The sequence below is a fragment of the Trachurus japonicus genome, chromosome 4 (genome assembly GCF_045865225.1).
Source record: "Trachurus japonicus isolate A0001 chromosome 4, Traja_1.0".
NCBI classification, from domain to species: Eukaryota; Metazoa; Chordata; class Actinopteri; order Carangiformes; family Carangidae; genus Trachurus; species Trachurus japonicus.
Window position 1 is genome coordinate 8,851,567 of NC_140910.1, and position 12,844 is coordinate 8,864,410.

The 12,844-nt window shown below is 42.0% G+C and overlaps 2 protein-coding genes across 14 annotated transcripts in view; one reads left to right on the top strand and one right to left on the bottom strand.

The window, feature by feature from the left end:
* Nucleotides 1-12,844, top strand: part of mcf2l2 (MCF.2 cell line derived transforming sequence-like 2) — a 116,753-nt gene that overhangs the window by 42,999 nt on the left and 60,910 nt on the right. The window lies entirely within an intron of this gene.
* Nucleotides 9,308-11,398, bottom strand: b3gnt5a (UDP-GlcNAc:betaGal beta-1,3-N-acetylglucosaminyltransferase 5a). Its single transcript, XM_085773815.1, has one exon. It carries the CDS (start codon nt 11,189-11,191, stop codon nt 9,998-10,000), a length of 1,194 nt encoding a protein of 397 aa, XP_085629941.1. The 5' UTR covers nt 11,192-11,398; the 3' UTR covers nt 9,308-9,997.

Here is a 12,844-nt window from a genome sequence, read left to right on the forward strand (position 1 = left end):
GAACATTCTGTCCAATACACACCATTATTTAATCTCATAATTTTCTTCCAACAAAAATGATCATGGTCATTGATCAGGGATTGATCAAAACTATATGGACCTATCAAAAACGTGGAGTAAATACGACAATACACACGACTTGTGTCTAACTGTTTAAAGTTTTAAATGGAGTCTCTAGGTGGAAAGTAGCCTGAGCGTCGACGTTTGTTAAACTCCAATGATTGGTCTTTTTTTTCCGCCGTTTCCCATAGACTTACTGCAAAAAATTCGTGCGCAGTATAAATCGCGACTTACGTCAGCAAATATCAACGATACCTGTTGAGGGGAAAAGTAATAGCACAGCGGGATCACGATCAAGCCGCCGTTTTTGATATATAATATGTCCTCAACTTGTTGGAGTGCAGGACTAGTAGCGGACCGAATGTTGCGTGAAGTGGAAAAAATAATAATAACTAGATAAAGTACCATTTCCTGATGACATGCGTGGTGTTGGACTGCTGACAGCAGACTGACCGCTGTTGCAGGAATTAGCTAAGTAGAGCAAGCAGTGAATCACCATACAAATGGGTTGCCAAGGTAGGTATCGCACCCACAGACCTCATGTTCAGCAGACTGTTCACTTCCCTGCCTCTAGGCCAGTGTATACACAGTTGCAGAGAGATGTTGTTCTGGGGGGGGTGTGTGACACTGCACTCTGTCTCACGCTGAAGTTAAACTAGCCCAACGCTGTAGTTCCAGTGCCAAAAGTCAATCTTAGTGCGGTGGTCTTTTAAACAATGACAAGAAACAGTGGTTCACATCAATACCAAGATCGAATGTCAAGGGTGAGGTTACGAGAATAGGGGGGGGGCGCATTAGCATTATCATGTGTTGATCTTGTGACCAGACCAAGTGGTATTGGTTTAAAGGTCAAAGTTGGTGGACATAACTAGACTGCCTCAGGTGGGTTTTGAACCTGTGACCTTGTTGAATGGTTGGCAGGGAGAGGAGCCTTATCCATCTAGGCCCGTTCCAACAACTTGCAATGAAAGTAGAGGTTGAGGACTGTTGGATGAATGTGAGATTTTTCAATGAGCTTAAATGTCACACTCCCGACCCTTTTCGGCATTTTAAAACCGCTCAGTTGCCATGCACTTTTAGCAATTCACCTCTGGGGGGTGGGCGGAGACCTGCCTGTTTTGCACCCGCCCAAGCCACCTCCGTCGCACCCCACCCCCCGCGTTTGCTGACAGCTGGACCATTGTAAATTACGATTCAGAGGCCATTTAGTGTAAACCTCTCCACTGGATTTGATCCCAGACTGGAGCATAGTCCTTGCCTCACAGTGCAAGCTTGCCTCTACAGCGTGAGCTATACCTGATTATACTCCTTGACAGCTAACCGAGCTGCCAGCCTTTCAACTCTGAGCCATATGAAGGAACTTTTGTGACAGACTGTATTATTGTTAAAATAGCCAATATGTTTAAAATAAATAGGAAAGACCAGAAAAATTTCTGCATCTGTTCCTGCACCCATGATTACACGCACCCGGTCCCTTGTCATAGAGGCTCCCACTCAAGGAGCCTGGGGAAAGTAGATAATCTCACAATTCCGATGATTGTTTACACTCGTGTCTAATCATAAACAGTTCAGATGTTATAAATATGTTGTTGAGGTTTGATGCCGATAAAAAACCAAGTAATCATATCATGGTACACAATGAATAGCTGGAAGTTTCTATTGCAGCCATAAACACAATTCTGAGTTGATGGACACCCTAAGAAACAACATATTAGACTATTAGGCGTACATTGTATCATGAATTAATCATAAGGGGAAAATAATTCACTTAATTGGTGTTTTGAGGCTAAGAATTGAACCAGCATCCGTTAGGTCTCAGAAAGCAAGCAAAACGCTAGGCTACAGACAGACGACAGTATGTGAGGGGGTAAAGAAAAACCTTTATAAGAGGATCACTGGCTTCTGTTCAAAAAAAAAAAGTTAAGGAATCGAACCCATGACCTCATGATCAATAAATCTTTACTCTGCCACTTCGCCTCAGAGAGCACAGACATAAGCAGGTTGTCAGACAGAGTTGTGGTGAATTCTCGCATTGGGCCTCAGTATGAGAGCAAGAGAGCTCCCTGGCTGCATTTAAAAAATATTTAAAATTATTATCAAGTCTCTTTGCATTTTGACCAGAAATTTTAGCCAGAAGACAAGTGTGCTACAAAACTGGAGAAAATAATTTGTCTAGAGTTTAATTTGCTGAAAATGTTTAAATATTTGAAAATAGTATAAAATAGTTAAAAAGAGGAAAAAGTTAATGCCGATAAAGTTCAAAAAAAAGCTGACGTTTTGGATATATGAATTGTTGATATAGCACAACACCTAACACACTTAAACCATATGGCCACAGGTGAAACCTGAAGTTACAATGAGCTTATATACTTATGAGGAATCAAAGACTGTCCAATCGACAGTCTGGGAATAAATTGGAATCAAAAGTATGTCAAGCAATGTATGTTTTGATTTTTGAAATGTTCTGAGGCAGGACTTCGAAACCGATGTCCATATGATCTCTATAGCCTGTACTCGTGCCACTCGGCTACAGAGAGCTCACTGCTTTCTAGACGCTGTTGTCAGTCATTGTAATGTGTTGATGGTGCTGCAACTGGTTATGAGTTAATCAAGAAGATAACAAACACCTGTAACCAATTGAAGGCGGTGGGAGGATGAGAGCAGAATTCAACATAACATAACATAGAGTTCTTCCATTGGATTCGACACCTGTGACCTTTAAGGGTTGGCAGGCAGTCGACCGCTGTACCCCCTACTACTACAGTGGCGAAAAGTTGTGAGTTGTTTTGTGAAGACGAAGAGGTTAGGGGTTGAGACTTTTGCATGAGTGTTGGAGTGAGATTTTTGTGGAAAAATGTTTTAAAATATTTTGAAAAAGTTATTAATTAGTTTAAAAAGGAGAGAAAAGGTAATGCCGTTTAAAGTTCCAGCTAAAAAAGCCTTGCCGTTTTTGGATATTATGAATTGTTGTTGAAATGTAGCACTAAGTTATCGAAGAGGACTAGAAGAAGTCCGTGTAAAAAGGCCGGAAGGGAATGAAAATGGTCCAAACAGTGAAGAACAATAGTGTGAACTGATTCCAGCTAGTCACACTAATTATAACTTTGAAGGAGAAATATTTCCTTCTCGGGAATTTTGAAATGGGCCGCGGGTTATCTGCCGATTTTGCCTCTCTGTCAACATGGGAATCAAACCCACGATCTTACAAGGCAAGGACAGAGCCTGATCAGACGGACATCATGATCATCTTTCTATAAGCCACTGATATGCGAGGAGCTGTAACCACATTAGGTTACCCTGTGTTAATGTTGTGTGTGTGTGTGTGTGTGTGGGTGTGTGCTTGCGTTGTGTGTGTGTTGTGTGGACTACCACACCAAGGTTTAAACTTTAAACCAGAGTAAATCATGGTTTAAGTTTAAATTCTGTTGCACGTTTAACTGTGTTTGTAATCCTACCATGAAGGTGTGTGTGTTGTTTGTCGTGTGTTAGTGTGTGTGTAGTGTGTGTGACTGTAATCACATTGAAGCTGGCTCTAGAGTCTGTGTGTGTGGGTGGCTGGTGTGTGTGTGTGTGTGTGTGTTTGTGTGTGTGTGTGTGTGGGACTGTAATCCTGAAGCTGGCTCTAGAGTCTGTGTGTGTGTGTGTGTGTGTGGTTGTGTGTGCTGATCCTGTGAGTTGTGCTCTAGAGTGGTGTGTGTGTGTGTAGAGTTGTGTGTGTGTGTGTGGTTGTGGTGCTGTGTGTGTGACAGTAATGCACATGAAGCGGGCTCTAGAGTTGTGTGTGTGTGTGTGACATGACCTGTGACAATAGTTAGTTAGTAGCTGCATCCGTAGTCAGTGCTGATTTGCTGTGTCTGTGTTTATTAACATTAAACGAGCGCCAGGTGGAGTGTTTATGAAGTTACGAGCTCTGGCTGAGGATCAAAGAGGTTACCACGGCGATAGGGGCCACCGCAGGCTGAGACAGACAGAAAACGTGTGAGAAAAACAGCCATTTTCTGCCTCTAAACCGGTCTCACAAGTAGGGCTTAGCATGACAAAACGGTAACTCGTATCAGAACAAAACACAGATCAACGTTGCTCTAAGGACTTACTGAAAATTTCGTTACGATTTGGTGTTTCTACAGTAAATATTTTGGCGACGCTGGCAGTTTTAAAACATCAGGCCGTTCTGCTCCTCTCAGAAATATATTTGTATTGGACTCAATGAGGAGCAGGGACAGACGTGTGCCGCACTCAGAGGCTGATTCTGTCAATTCTGTAAGTCTCTCTGATATTTTGAGCACATGACATGAGAGATAACAAGTTTGTCTTACAAATTCTGAAAAAATTATGTCTGTAGAGTGTAAATTGTGGCCGTCGGTCGCAGTTTATCCAGAAAAAAATACAGAATGTTTCTTCACTCTCTCCCACTCTAACCGATGATGTCACGCACTCTGACACGAACATTCCATGCAATACACACCCACATTATAAACTCATAATTTCTCCACAAAAATGATCATGGTCATTGGTCAGGGATTGATCAAAAACTATATGACCTATCAAAACGTGGAGTAATACGACAATACACAAGACATTGTGCTATACTGTTTAAAAGTTTAAATGGAGTCTCTAGGTGAAAGTATGCCTGAGCAGTAAGACGTTTGTTAAACTCAATGATTGGTCTCTTTTCGCTCTTTTTTTTTCGCCCGTCCCATTGACTTACATGCAAAATTTTTGCGCAGTTCGAGTGTAATATCGCGGATCTTACGTCCGCGATAATATTCGGTAACTGAGACTGTTGAGAAAAGTTATAGCACAGCGAGCACCGATGTCAAAGCCGCACACAGTTCTGGATATAGTTATATGTCCTGCAATCTCGTCGAGTTTGCGGGGACTAGTATTGCGGACTCGAAAGTCGGCGGGAAGTGAACCGGAAGTATGATAATAATTAAGATAGAGAAAAAATCCACACAATAACCAGTAGTGCCCGGCTTTCGCCGGGCACTGGTCCCTGCCGGCTATGTCATATGCTGTTGGGCACCAGTGCCCGGTGCGATTGCCCGCGGGCCCTAATAAGGAAGAAAAAAATCCACACAATAACAGTAGTGCCCGGGCTTCGCCCGGTGCATCTCCGGTCCCTGCAGCTATTTCATGCTGTTGGGTCCAGTTGCCCGGTGCGTTGCCGCGGGGCCCTAATTAAAGGTCAAGTGGACGAAGGACTACTAAAACTTTTCATATTTTGTCCATTATAAAAGTTATCAATCGTCATCAGTTGATAATCTATACGTTGTTATCACCAACAGACTGAGTTTGTTCACATGTGTCTGTCATCAGTTCTTTAGCTGCAGACATGCTAACAGACTTGCATATGTTGGAGACAAACAGTGAACTACAACATTAATATATTGAGTCATTTAAAACGATTAGTTGATTGCAGTAAATGCCTGATGTTCGTTTATCAGGCTGGTGAAAATAATGCTCCCTGTTTGCTTCAAAGTTTTAATGCTACATACTGTATATGGGGAACAGTCTTCTATTTAAATGCATTTGTTCTGTACACAGTCCTCTTCTACTGTACTCTTTATATATTCACATTAAACAGAATCACACGATACCTGCACTGGGTAAAGCAGGTCCTCAAGACGGTCAGCTGTCCCTGGACAGGAACAAGTATCAATGCATCAACATTCACCCTGCCAGTCATCAGATATCCTGCCGGCCAAAGGACCATTGATGGAGCGGTTTTCCACATCCTGAGGACTGTACTCTATGACAAGGAAGGGAGGGCTCGAGGGCGAAGGCCCCTGTGAGCATTATGTCACTATGAAACAACCAACATCAATGAGATATACATAGGAAAATGGTGAATGTCTCAGGCAGCAGAAAATCAAATGGTTGTCATAGTGTCCAGGGAAACATCTGTGTTGTTGTTGAAGCAATGGCACTGGAGGTCACAGGGCAAGGATAAAAGATTTAGAATACTTTGTTTAAATTCAAAGGTGAAGAAATTTTTTTTATAACAATGTAATTATTGTCTTATTTATATATTCCTGATTAGAATATTTTACTTGCTGACGCGCACAAGTAAATTTTTGCCAAACATTAACCGATACTAGTAGTTGTAGTTCACATACACACTTCATTGAGCAGAATGACGCGTTCAATCGCGTGTTACAGTAGTATGTCAATGGAGTTGTCTGGGGGGGCGAGCAGTATTTTGGCTTTGTATAGAGCGCCCATATCGTTGTGGCACGCCTGTGAATTTTCTCGCTTTAGAGCGCATGTAGCATCTTAATGATCGCTGTGTGTGTCAATATGATCGGAACAGCGCGCGCGCTGAATTACGTTTTGAAAGTATTGTGAGAATTTGAGAGATAGATTCATGAGGATGCAGAGGATGTAACAATGGAATTATTGAAGGACTATGCGTGTTTGTCCGGCCAAAAGAGTGATGACGTCACGTATGGCTGACACAGGCAAATGTGGAGATGCCATAAGCGTATGTACTGTTGTTGTCTTGACGAGAGGTGTTATCCAGAAGAACCAGAGTCACACCGCAAGACAGTCGCGGACTCTTGTGCTCAGAGTGTCATGCGTTTTGATGTCTATCCTACAAGAACACAGAGAACGTTGTCAAAGGTAGAGTTATGTATATAGAGGTCCAGCAGAAACTAGAGAAATAAGAATTGAATAGCCAGAATCAACACTCTTAGAGAGGATAGCCGTAGACTCGCGAGAAGGAAATAGACAACACGTAAAAATATATATTTACATTTTAATAAATAATGTAAGATAGCTTAGCTCAGGTCGTGAGACTGTGATGTGTGTGGACTAAAAATAAATCAGTTACAGAAGAAAAGATAGTTGGACAGTGTTGATATACAGAGAGTGGCATGAAGGAATTCCGCTAGAGCTATTAAACCGTATGCAGAACCTGCAATATACAATACATAATTTGAAGAGGTCTGTGATTAAAGTGGCTGATCTTGGCTTTGCTAGACATGCTTGCCAACTCAGAATCATAATCTTTGGGTTATTTGTATGAGTTTGGAAATGTGCACTGTTAAGTAGAACAGGAGTGGATAGAAAAAAAAAACACAAAAAACCCCACAAGCCCCTCTAAAGCCAGGACTATACAGTGTGTAGGAGCCAAATCTTTGTACAGCATGTTTACTTAACATTGCAGCAGTGAGTCGGCTCAGGAAAACATTAATAATACAGAAATGTATCTTTCCAGAGAAATAAAACTTAAATCTTACTGTACTGTAGATTTACAGGAATCTTTGTGGTCATTCTTACATTTAGTTTTTTTGCTGACCAGTGTTTAGCCTGATGCATGCTAACACACTGAGCAAGGTGGGATGTGGGACTTTAGGGTGATTAATGATGAAAAGCGTTACATGATCTACCTGACTCTGAAATGTGAAAAAAGAAAGTGTCAAATCTCTCAAATCTTTATCATCATACCATAGGATATATATAGAGAGAGGCTTCTCAAAACATTAGTCAAGCTTCCACTCAGCTTTAATATTAACCAAAATCTTACACCAAACCATTTCAGCAGAATTGAAATATATAAAATAAAAAATAAAATATATTTCTTATTCTACCTCAGGGTCATTATACAGGCTGTTGTCTAGCATGTGCTATTACTCCTGACAGTCTAACATCCCCTAATGCAGGGGTTCCTAACCACCGGTCCGCGGACTGGTACCGTGCCGTGGATCAGTTGGTACCGGGCCGCAGAGACAGAATGAAAAAATATAAAATCGTTTGTTTTGTCTAATTTACACTTCCATTCGTTTTATTTCGGAAATTTTCCCAGACGACTGCCAACAAAAAGAAAGCTGTTTTTAAAAGAAAAACCAAGAGTCCTGTTTAAATTACGGGTTTATTGCAACAGGTGATTCACATGCTCCAAACCCACAGCGCTTAGTAATAAATGTGGGGATCGTCTCTCCGCTGCTTCTTACTCAACAGAAAAGCTCTCCCTACGTTCTGGATTAAAGCAGAATATCCTGAGATCGTCACAAAAGCACTGCCACTGTATAGGAAGTAATATTCTCGAGTCTAGTGTAGCATGTCAGTGATTGTCATTCCCCTCACCACTGTGTTAACTGGGCTCGTACTCTAACTTTATGTTGGCAGAGCCACCCATTCTTTGTAACTTTCCTGTTACTAACAGAACTATGGAAATATTGACTCTGCTTAGTTTGTTACAGTATGTTTTTTTTGCTGTAGCGGAACTTTAACTTCTGTATGTTGAATTTTTCTATATGATATTTTTGTGAATCAAATCTTTCCCACAAGTGAAGCAGAGTGTTTTTCTAGATAAATAACCAACTTCTACAAGTATGTGAGGGTCCGACGTAAATTTCATGTGAGGGTGTACTCGATAGTCCACACAAATCCACACAGCAACTGCTTTAAGTGCAGCAACTGCAAATGCACTTGTACACAAAAAATAGATACAATAGGGCTATACGTCAGTGGTGTCTGCAGCTGTCTGTGTGTGTATAACTGAGGCTTTACATGGCAATTTTATGAGAGTTGATAATGCTAATGGTCAAATTTCGCTGTAGCTCATTTTTTGTTCAGCTGCAGCAGGCAGCTGTGTTCACCAAAACAGCTCCATGAACCCATGTGCACCACCTGCTCACCACCAAACAGCAGACGGACACAGTGACCAGCTAGTGAATATAGACCTTGGTGATTGCCAGTTTGCTAGAAACACTCCAAATGAATTAGTATATTTCTCTGTAAATGAATGTGTAAACAAGCAACTGTTTGATAAAAACTTAATATCAATTTAAAAGGTGATGCTGTCTATTTCTCTACCTCCCTCAAATGGCAAAAAAAAACTGTTGTCTACTGCCATGACAGGTTATTTTTGTCACTCCTGTTTGTGTTCCTGTGTTTGGTGTCCTGAAGTAGGATTCATTTGTATACATACAACATCCTTTTGAGTCAGGTAGAATGTTTTTTCATCTTGCTTCTGTTAATTCTGCATGTATTTTGAGAGTCCCAAGTTGAGAAACTTAGATGTGCAATAATTCAAAAGGGTTTTGCTATCTTTATTACTTCTTGTTCTCTCTAGCTCGGTAGGGGAAGTTATTAGCTCAGAGTTTGGTCAGATGCGGTCTGTCCTGCCGGCAGGCTGGGTGTCTCAGCAAGAAATTTATGATGCCGCATGAGAGTCATTCATGACACAACTTAAAAGAGCTTCTGACAACACAAAAGAAAATTCAACATATATCCAACAATTATACATTTAATTCATATTTCAAGCTAGTACCAGTTCTCACAGACAGAATTATAATTCATTATGCTTTAACACATCAAGTTGAATTTCTTAATCTGCCAAACTACTGTCATGCCAAACAAGTCCATCTCTTACTGGAGTTTACCTATAGCCAGGTAAGCTTGTTAGTGACAAAACTGCATCATCTGTCAAACCTCCATAACTACCTTTTACATGCAGTAGCAATAAGAGATTATACAGAACTGCATTCACATTTGAACAGATTCTCATGAATCATTCCAAGTTGCATTTAGCTGTTAATGCAACATGTATTCAGTTGCCTGAGTGGCAGCAGGATTGATCATGTTTAGCAGCTAGTTCAGTAGTTCAGTCTTCAGGTGGCAGGTGGGTAATAATGTGAAGCACTGTGGATTTGTTTACACACACACCAAAAATCCCTCATGTCAATAGAACTAGGGTGTCCTTTACTCATCTTGTTGTTCTTTCACATGAACAAAAACCTGCTGTTGACTGATGGTCAATAACTGTATGTTTGCTTAACAGAAGCCAACAGATGCCAATTACACAGAATATCCAACAAGACAGTGAAATATAACATTAGACTCTTAAATGACAATCTCTTTTTTTGTGTGTGTGTGGTACGTATACATTTAACATGGCGCTGTCATTGTGCCATCATCAAACAACCATTTATGTAAAAGCAGCCATACAGGAGTATGTGTTCTGGTGATATGGCAGGCAAAGCAGCACCACTCTCACTGCAGTGCAATACAGATTACCCATATATCCTCTGTAGTTGCTGTACACTGTAGGGTCTGTCGCCGTGTGCCAGAGCGATCGCACATCAGCCGCGTGACCGTGTGACGTGATCATGTGATCATAGATGCAGGGGTGGTACGGAGCCTTGGCCTCCCCTGAAAAGTACACGTGCTCCTGGGGAGAAACCCCCATGGCTTTGGCACAAATTCCCATGAAGACATCATCGATGTAGATGGAAGAGTTCATCACCAGAGTTGCATGGTAGATCTTATCGGCCACATCACCTGAAACCACGTAGCCCGCTCCAGCAGTGTAGTCTGGGTAGGACGGCCAGGGGTACAGGTCATAGGGAACATGATACTTGCTGTTCTTTCGGCGAACTGGAGGGGCTCCTCTGTGCACATGGCCCACCCACAGGTCTTTAGCCCCCGATTGGCTGCTCTCAAGCTGCCGCAGGTACCTCACTAGATTGGGCATGTGGACAAAGATGTCATCATCTGCTGACATGAGGAAGCTCGCCTGAGGACAGTAGTCGTGGCTCCAGTGGAACTGCAAGATCAGTTTGGCCGTGAGGTTGTGGAAAGAGTCCACAAAGTCCTGCTGGATCAGGTCTCCGTAGGCCTGGTCCTCCTGCAGCAGCGCGGTCTGCACCCCGGATCTCCGCTTGACATCGGGGTGCGTACCGAGGGCAAACACCACCCTCACACTCGCCCCGAGTTCTGACCAAAGGAAGCTCTCGTTCCCCCACGTGTCCCTGATGGCCCGGCGGCGCTCAAAGTTCTCTGGTGATGATTTCACAAACAGCAGCAGGAGGACATGATCCCTGCCGTTGATGTCTCCATCTCCTTCACATTTACCCGGGTGGTTAATAAGGTACGAATAGTTCCACATCCAACCAGTCGCGCTGTCAGAACCATCTTTGCTGTGGTAGTGTTTGGTGATGGTGAAGGAAGAGTTGAGAAAGTCGTATCTGTTGACCAGGTAGCGGTATGTATAGGAGCGCATGTGGCTCACCACGTGGTGATCCAGCTCCTCCCAACACACCATCACCATGCACAGTGCGAGGCCTGTGGTCAGAAGCTGCACGCACTGGCACTTGTGGATACGACGGAAGTTCATGAACATCACGACTGCCTGAAGACTGACTGCTGTCTAGACTTCTAATCTCCTGGAGCTGTGCCTCCCTGTCTTATGTCCTTTGGCTGATTGCAGAGTAGGCTATGTTATTTCATCTCTGCCTCCTTTCCCTCTCGAGTTTCACCTCTCACTTGACTTTCACTTCTCACCTTCAGTCTCTAGCAACCCTTTCATCTACCTAATTGTCTTCTTTCTTATCCTTCACTTTATCTTCTAATGTCTGTCTCACCTCACATGCATCTCAGTTCCCTTCTACTGCACCTGTCCTCTCAGCTGTTTGATGCTGTCAAGTCCAGTAGGCCTTTGTCAGACTCTGCAGCAGTCTAGGTGCTCTGTTACTGAACTTGATTTGCCATGTGAAGAATACGGTAACTCAGATATTCCTTCATAGCACCCAGATATAATTTTTTCTTGTCTTGAAACCTCTGCAAGTCTCACCTTCTCTCTGCCTTCTGGCTATCGTAACATAAGCATGTTAAAGGAACCTTTGGCACCTGAAACAGAAAAGAAAAACAATCCAAATCAGAGACAGACATAAGAGACTTTGAATTTTTGGTTTACACATAGATGCACAGTTGAAAACATCCACACACCAATCCTGGCTGCAGCTGTAGTTATCTTCATTATTGTCTCTATTCATTGTTGACAGAGCAACAGAATACATTTTTACAAGACATCCTAGTATAAGTGGCTCAATAGCTCAAATGGCAAACTGCAATAAATCTTTTGTGAGTTGCATCACCTTTTCTCTCTTTCTCCTGATGTTTCTTCATGACTCTACCTTGAATTTATCAAGAGCGGAAAATACAAATAAATGTGTAGTTTAAGGCTGATGACAGAACTGCATCATCTATCAAACCTCTAGTAGTAGTACTACCCTTACATACACTAGCAATCATACGTTATATGGAAGTGTGCTTGTATTTGAACAAATTCTCATTAATCATCCAGAGAGTTGCATTTAGCACTTAATGTGACATGTATTCAGTGCATGAAATTAACTTTGTCAATTGCCTGAGTGGCACCAGAATTCATAATACTGAACTAGCGTAGTAGTTATCTCAGACTCTCCAGACAGAGCTGAGCCTCTTCAGAAGCTGGCAGGTGAATAACAATGTGAGGCACTGCGGCTGTGTGTATACAGAGACATGGGCTTTACTCATCTTTTCTCTCTTTATCTTAAATAAAATGAAAACTGATCCGACTGATGACTGTAGAATAGTATAATGTAAGTCTGCTTAACGAAAGAGCTACAACCCTACAGGCAGTGAGTGGCATATAGAATGAAAGAAAAAAATATGGCACTTTATACTGTATGAGGTACTGTCACTGTTCATGTGGTACTACTGTATGCTTAGGTACAGTATAGCTGTATAGGAAAGAAAAGGGTTTCCCATCGCACATGAAAAACAGACTGAGACCTTCACAGCTCACATTCATTAAGAAAATTTAGACAGAAATCTGGATGTCTTTATATACTAACTCAGTTATACTGTCAGTCACTAGGATAGTATTAGTTTCTAATCAACCAAAAATAACCATGACATGGTTAAGGGGTCACACTCAGTTCAGGTCATTCCAACACCGGCACTAACAGTGCTAAACAGAGCAAATTGCTTTATCAGCTGTGTCGCCTTCATG

Excerpts from the sequence above, each read along its gene's own strand:
- b3gnt5a (XM_085773815.1), bottom strand. The coding sequence starts at position 11,191 with ATGTTCATGAACTTCCGTCGTATCCACAAGTGCCAGTGCGTGCAGCTT.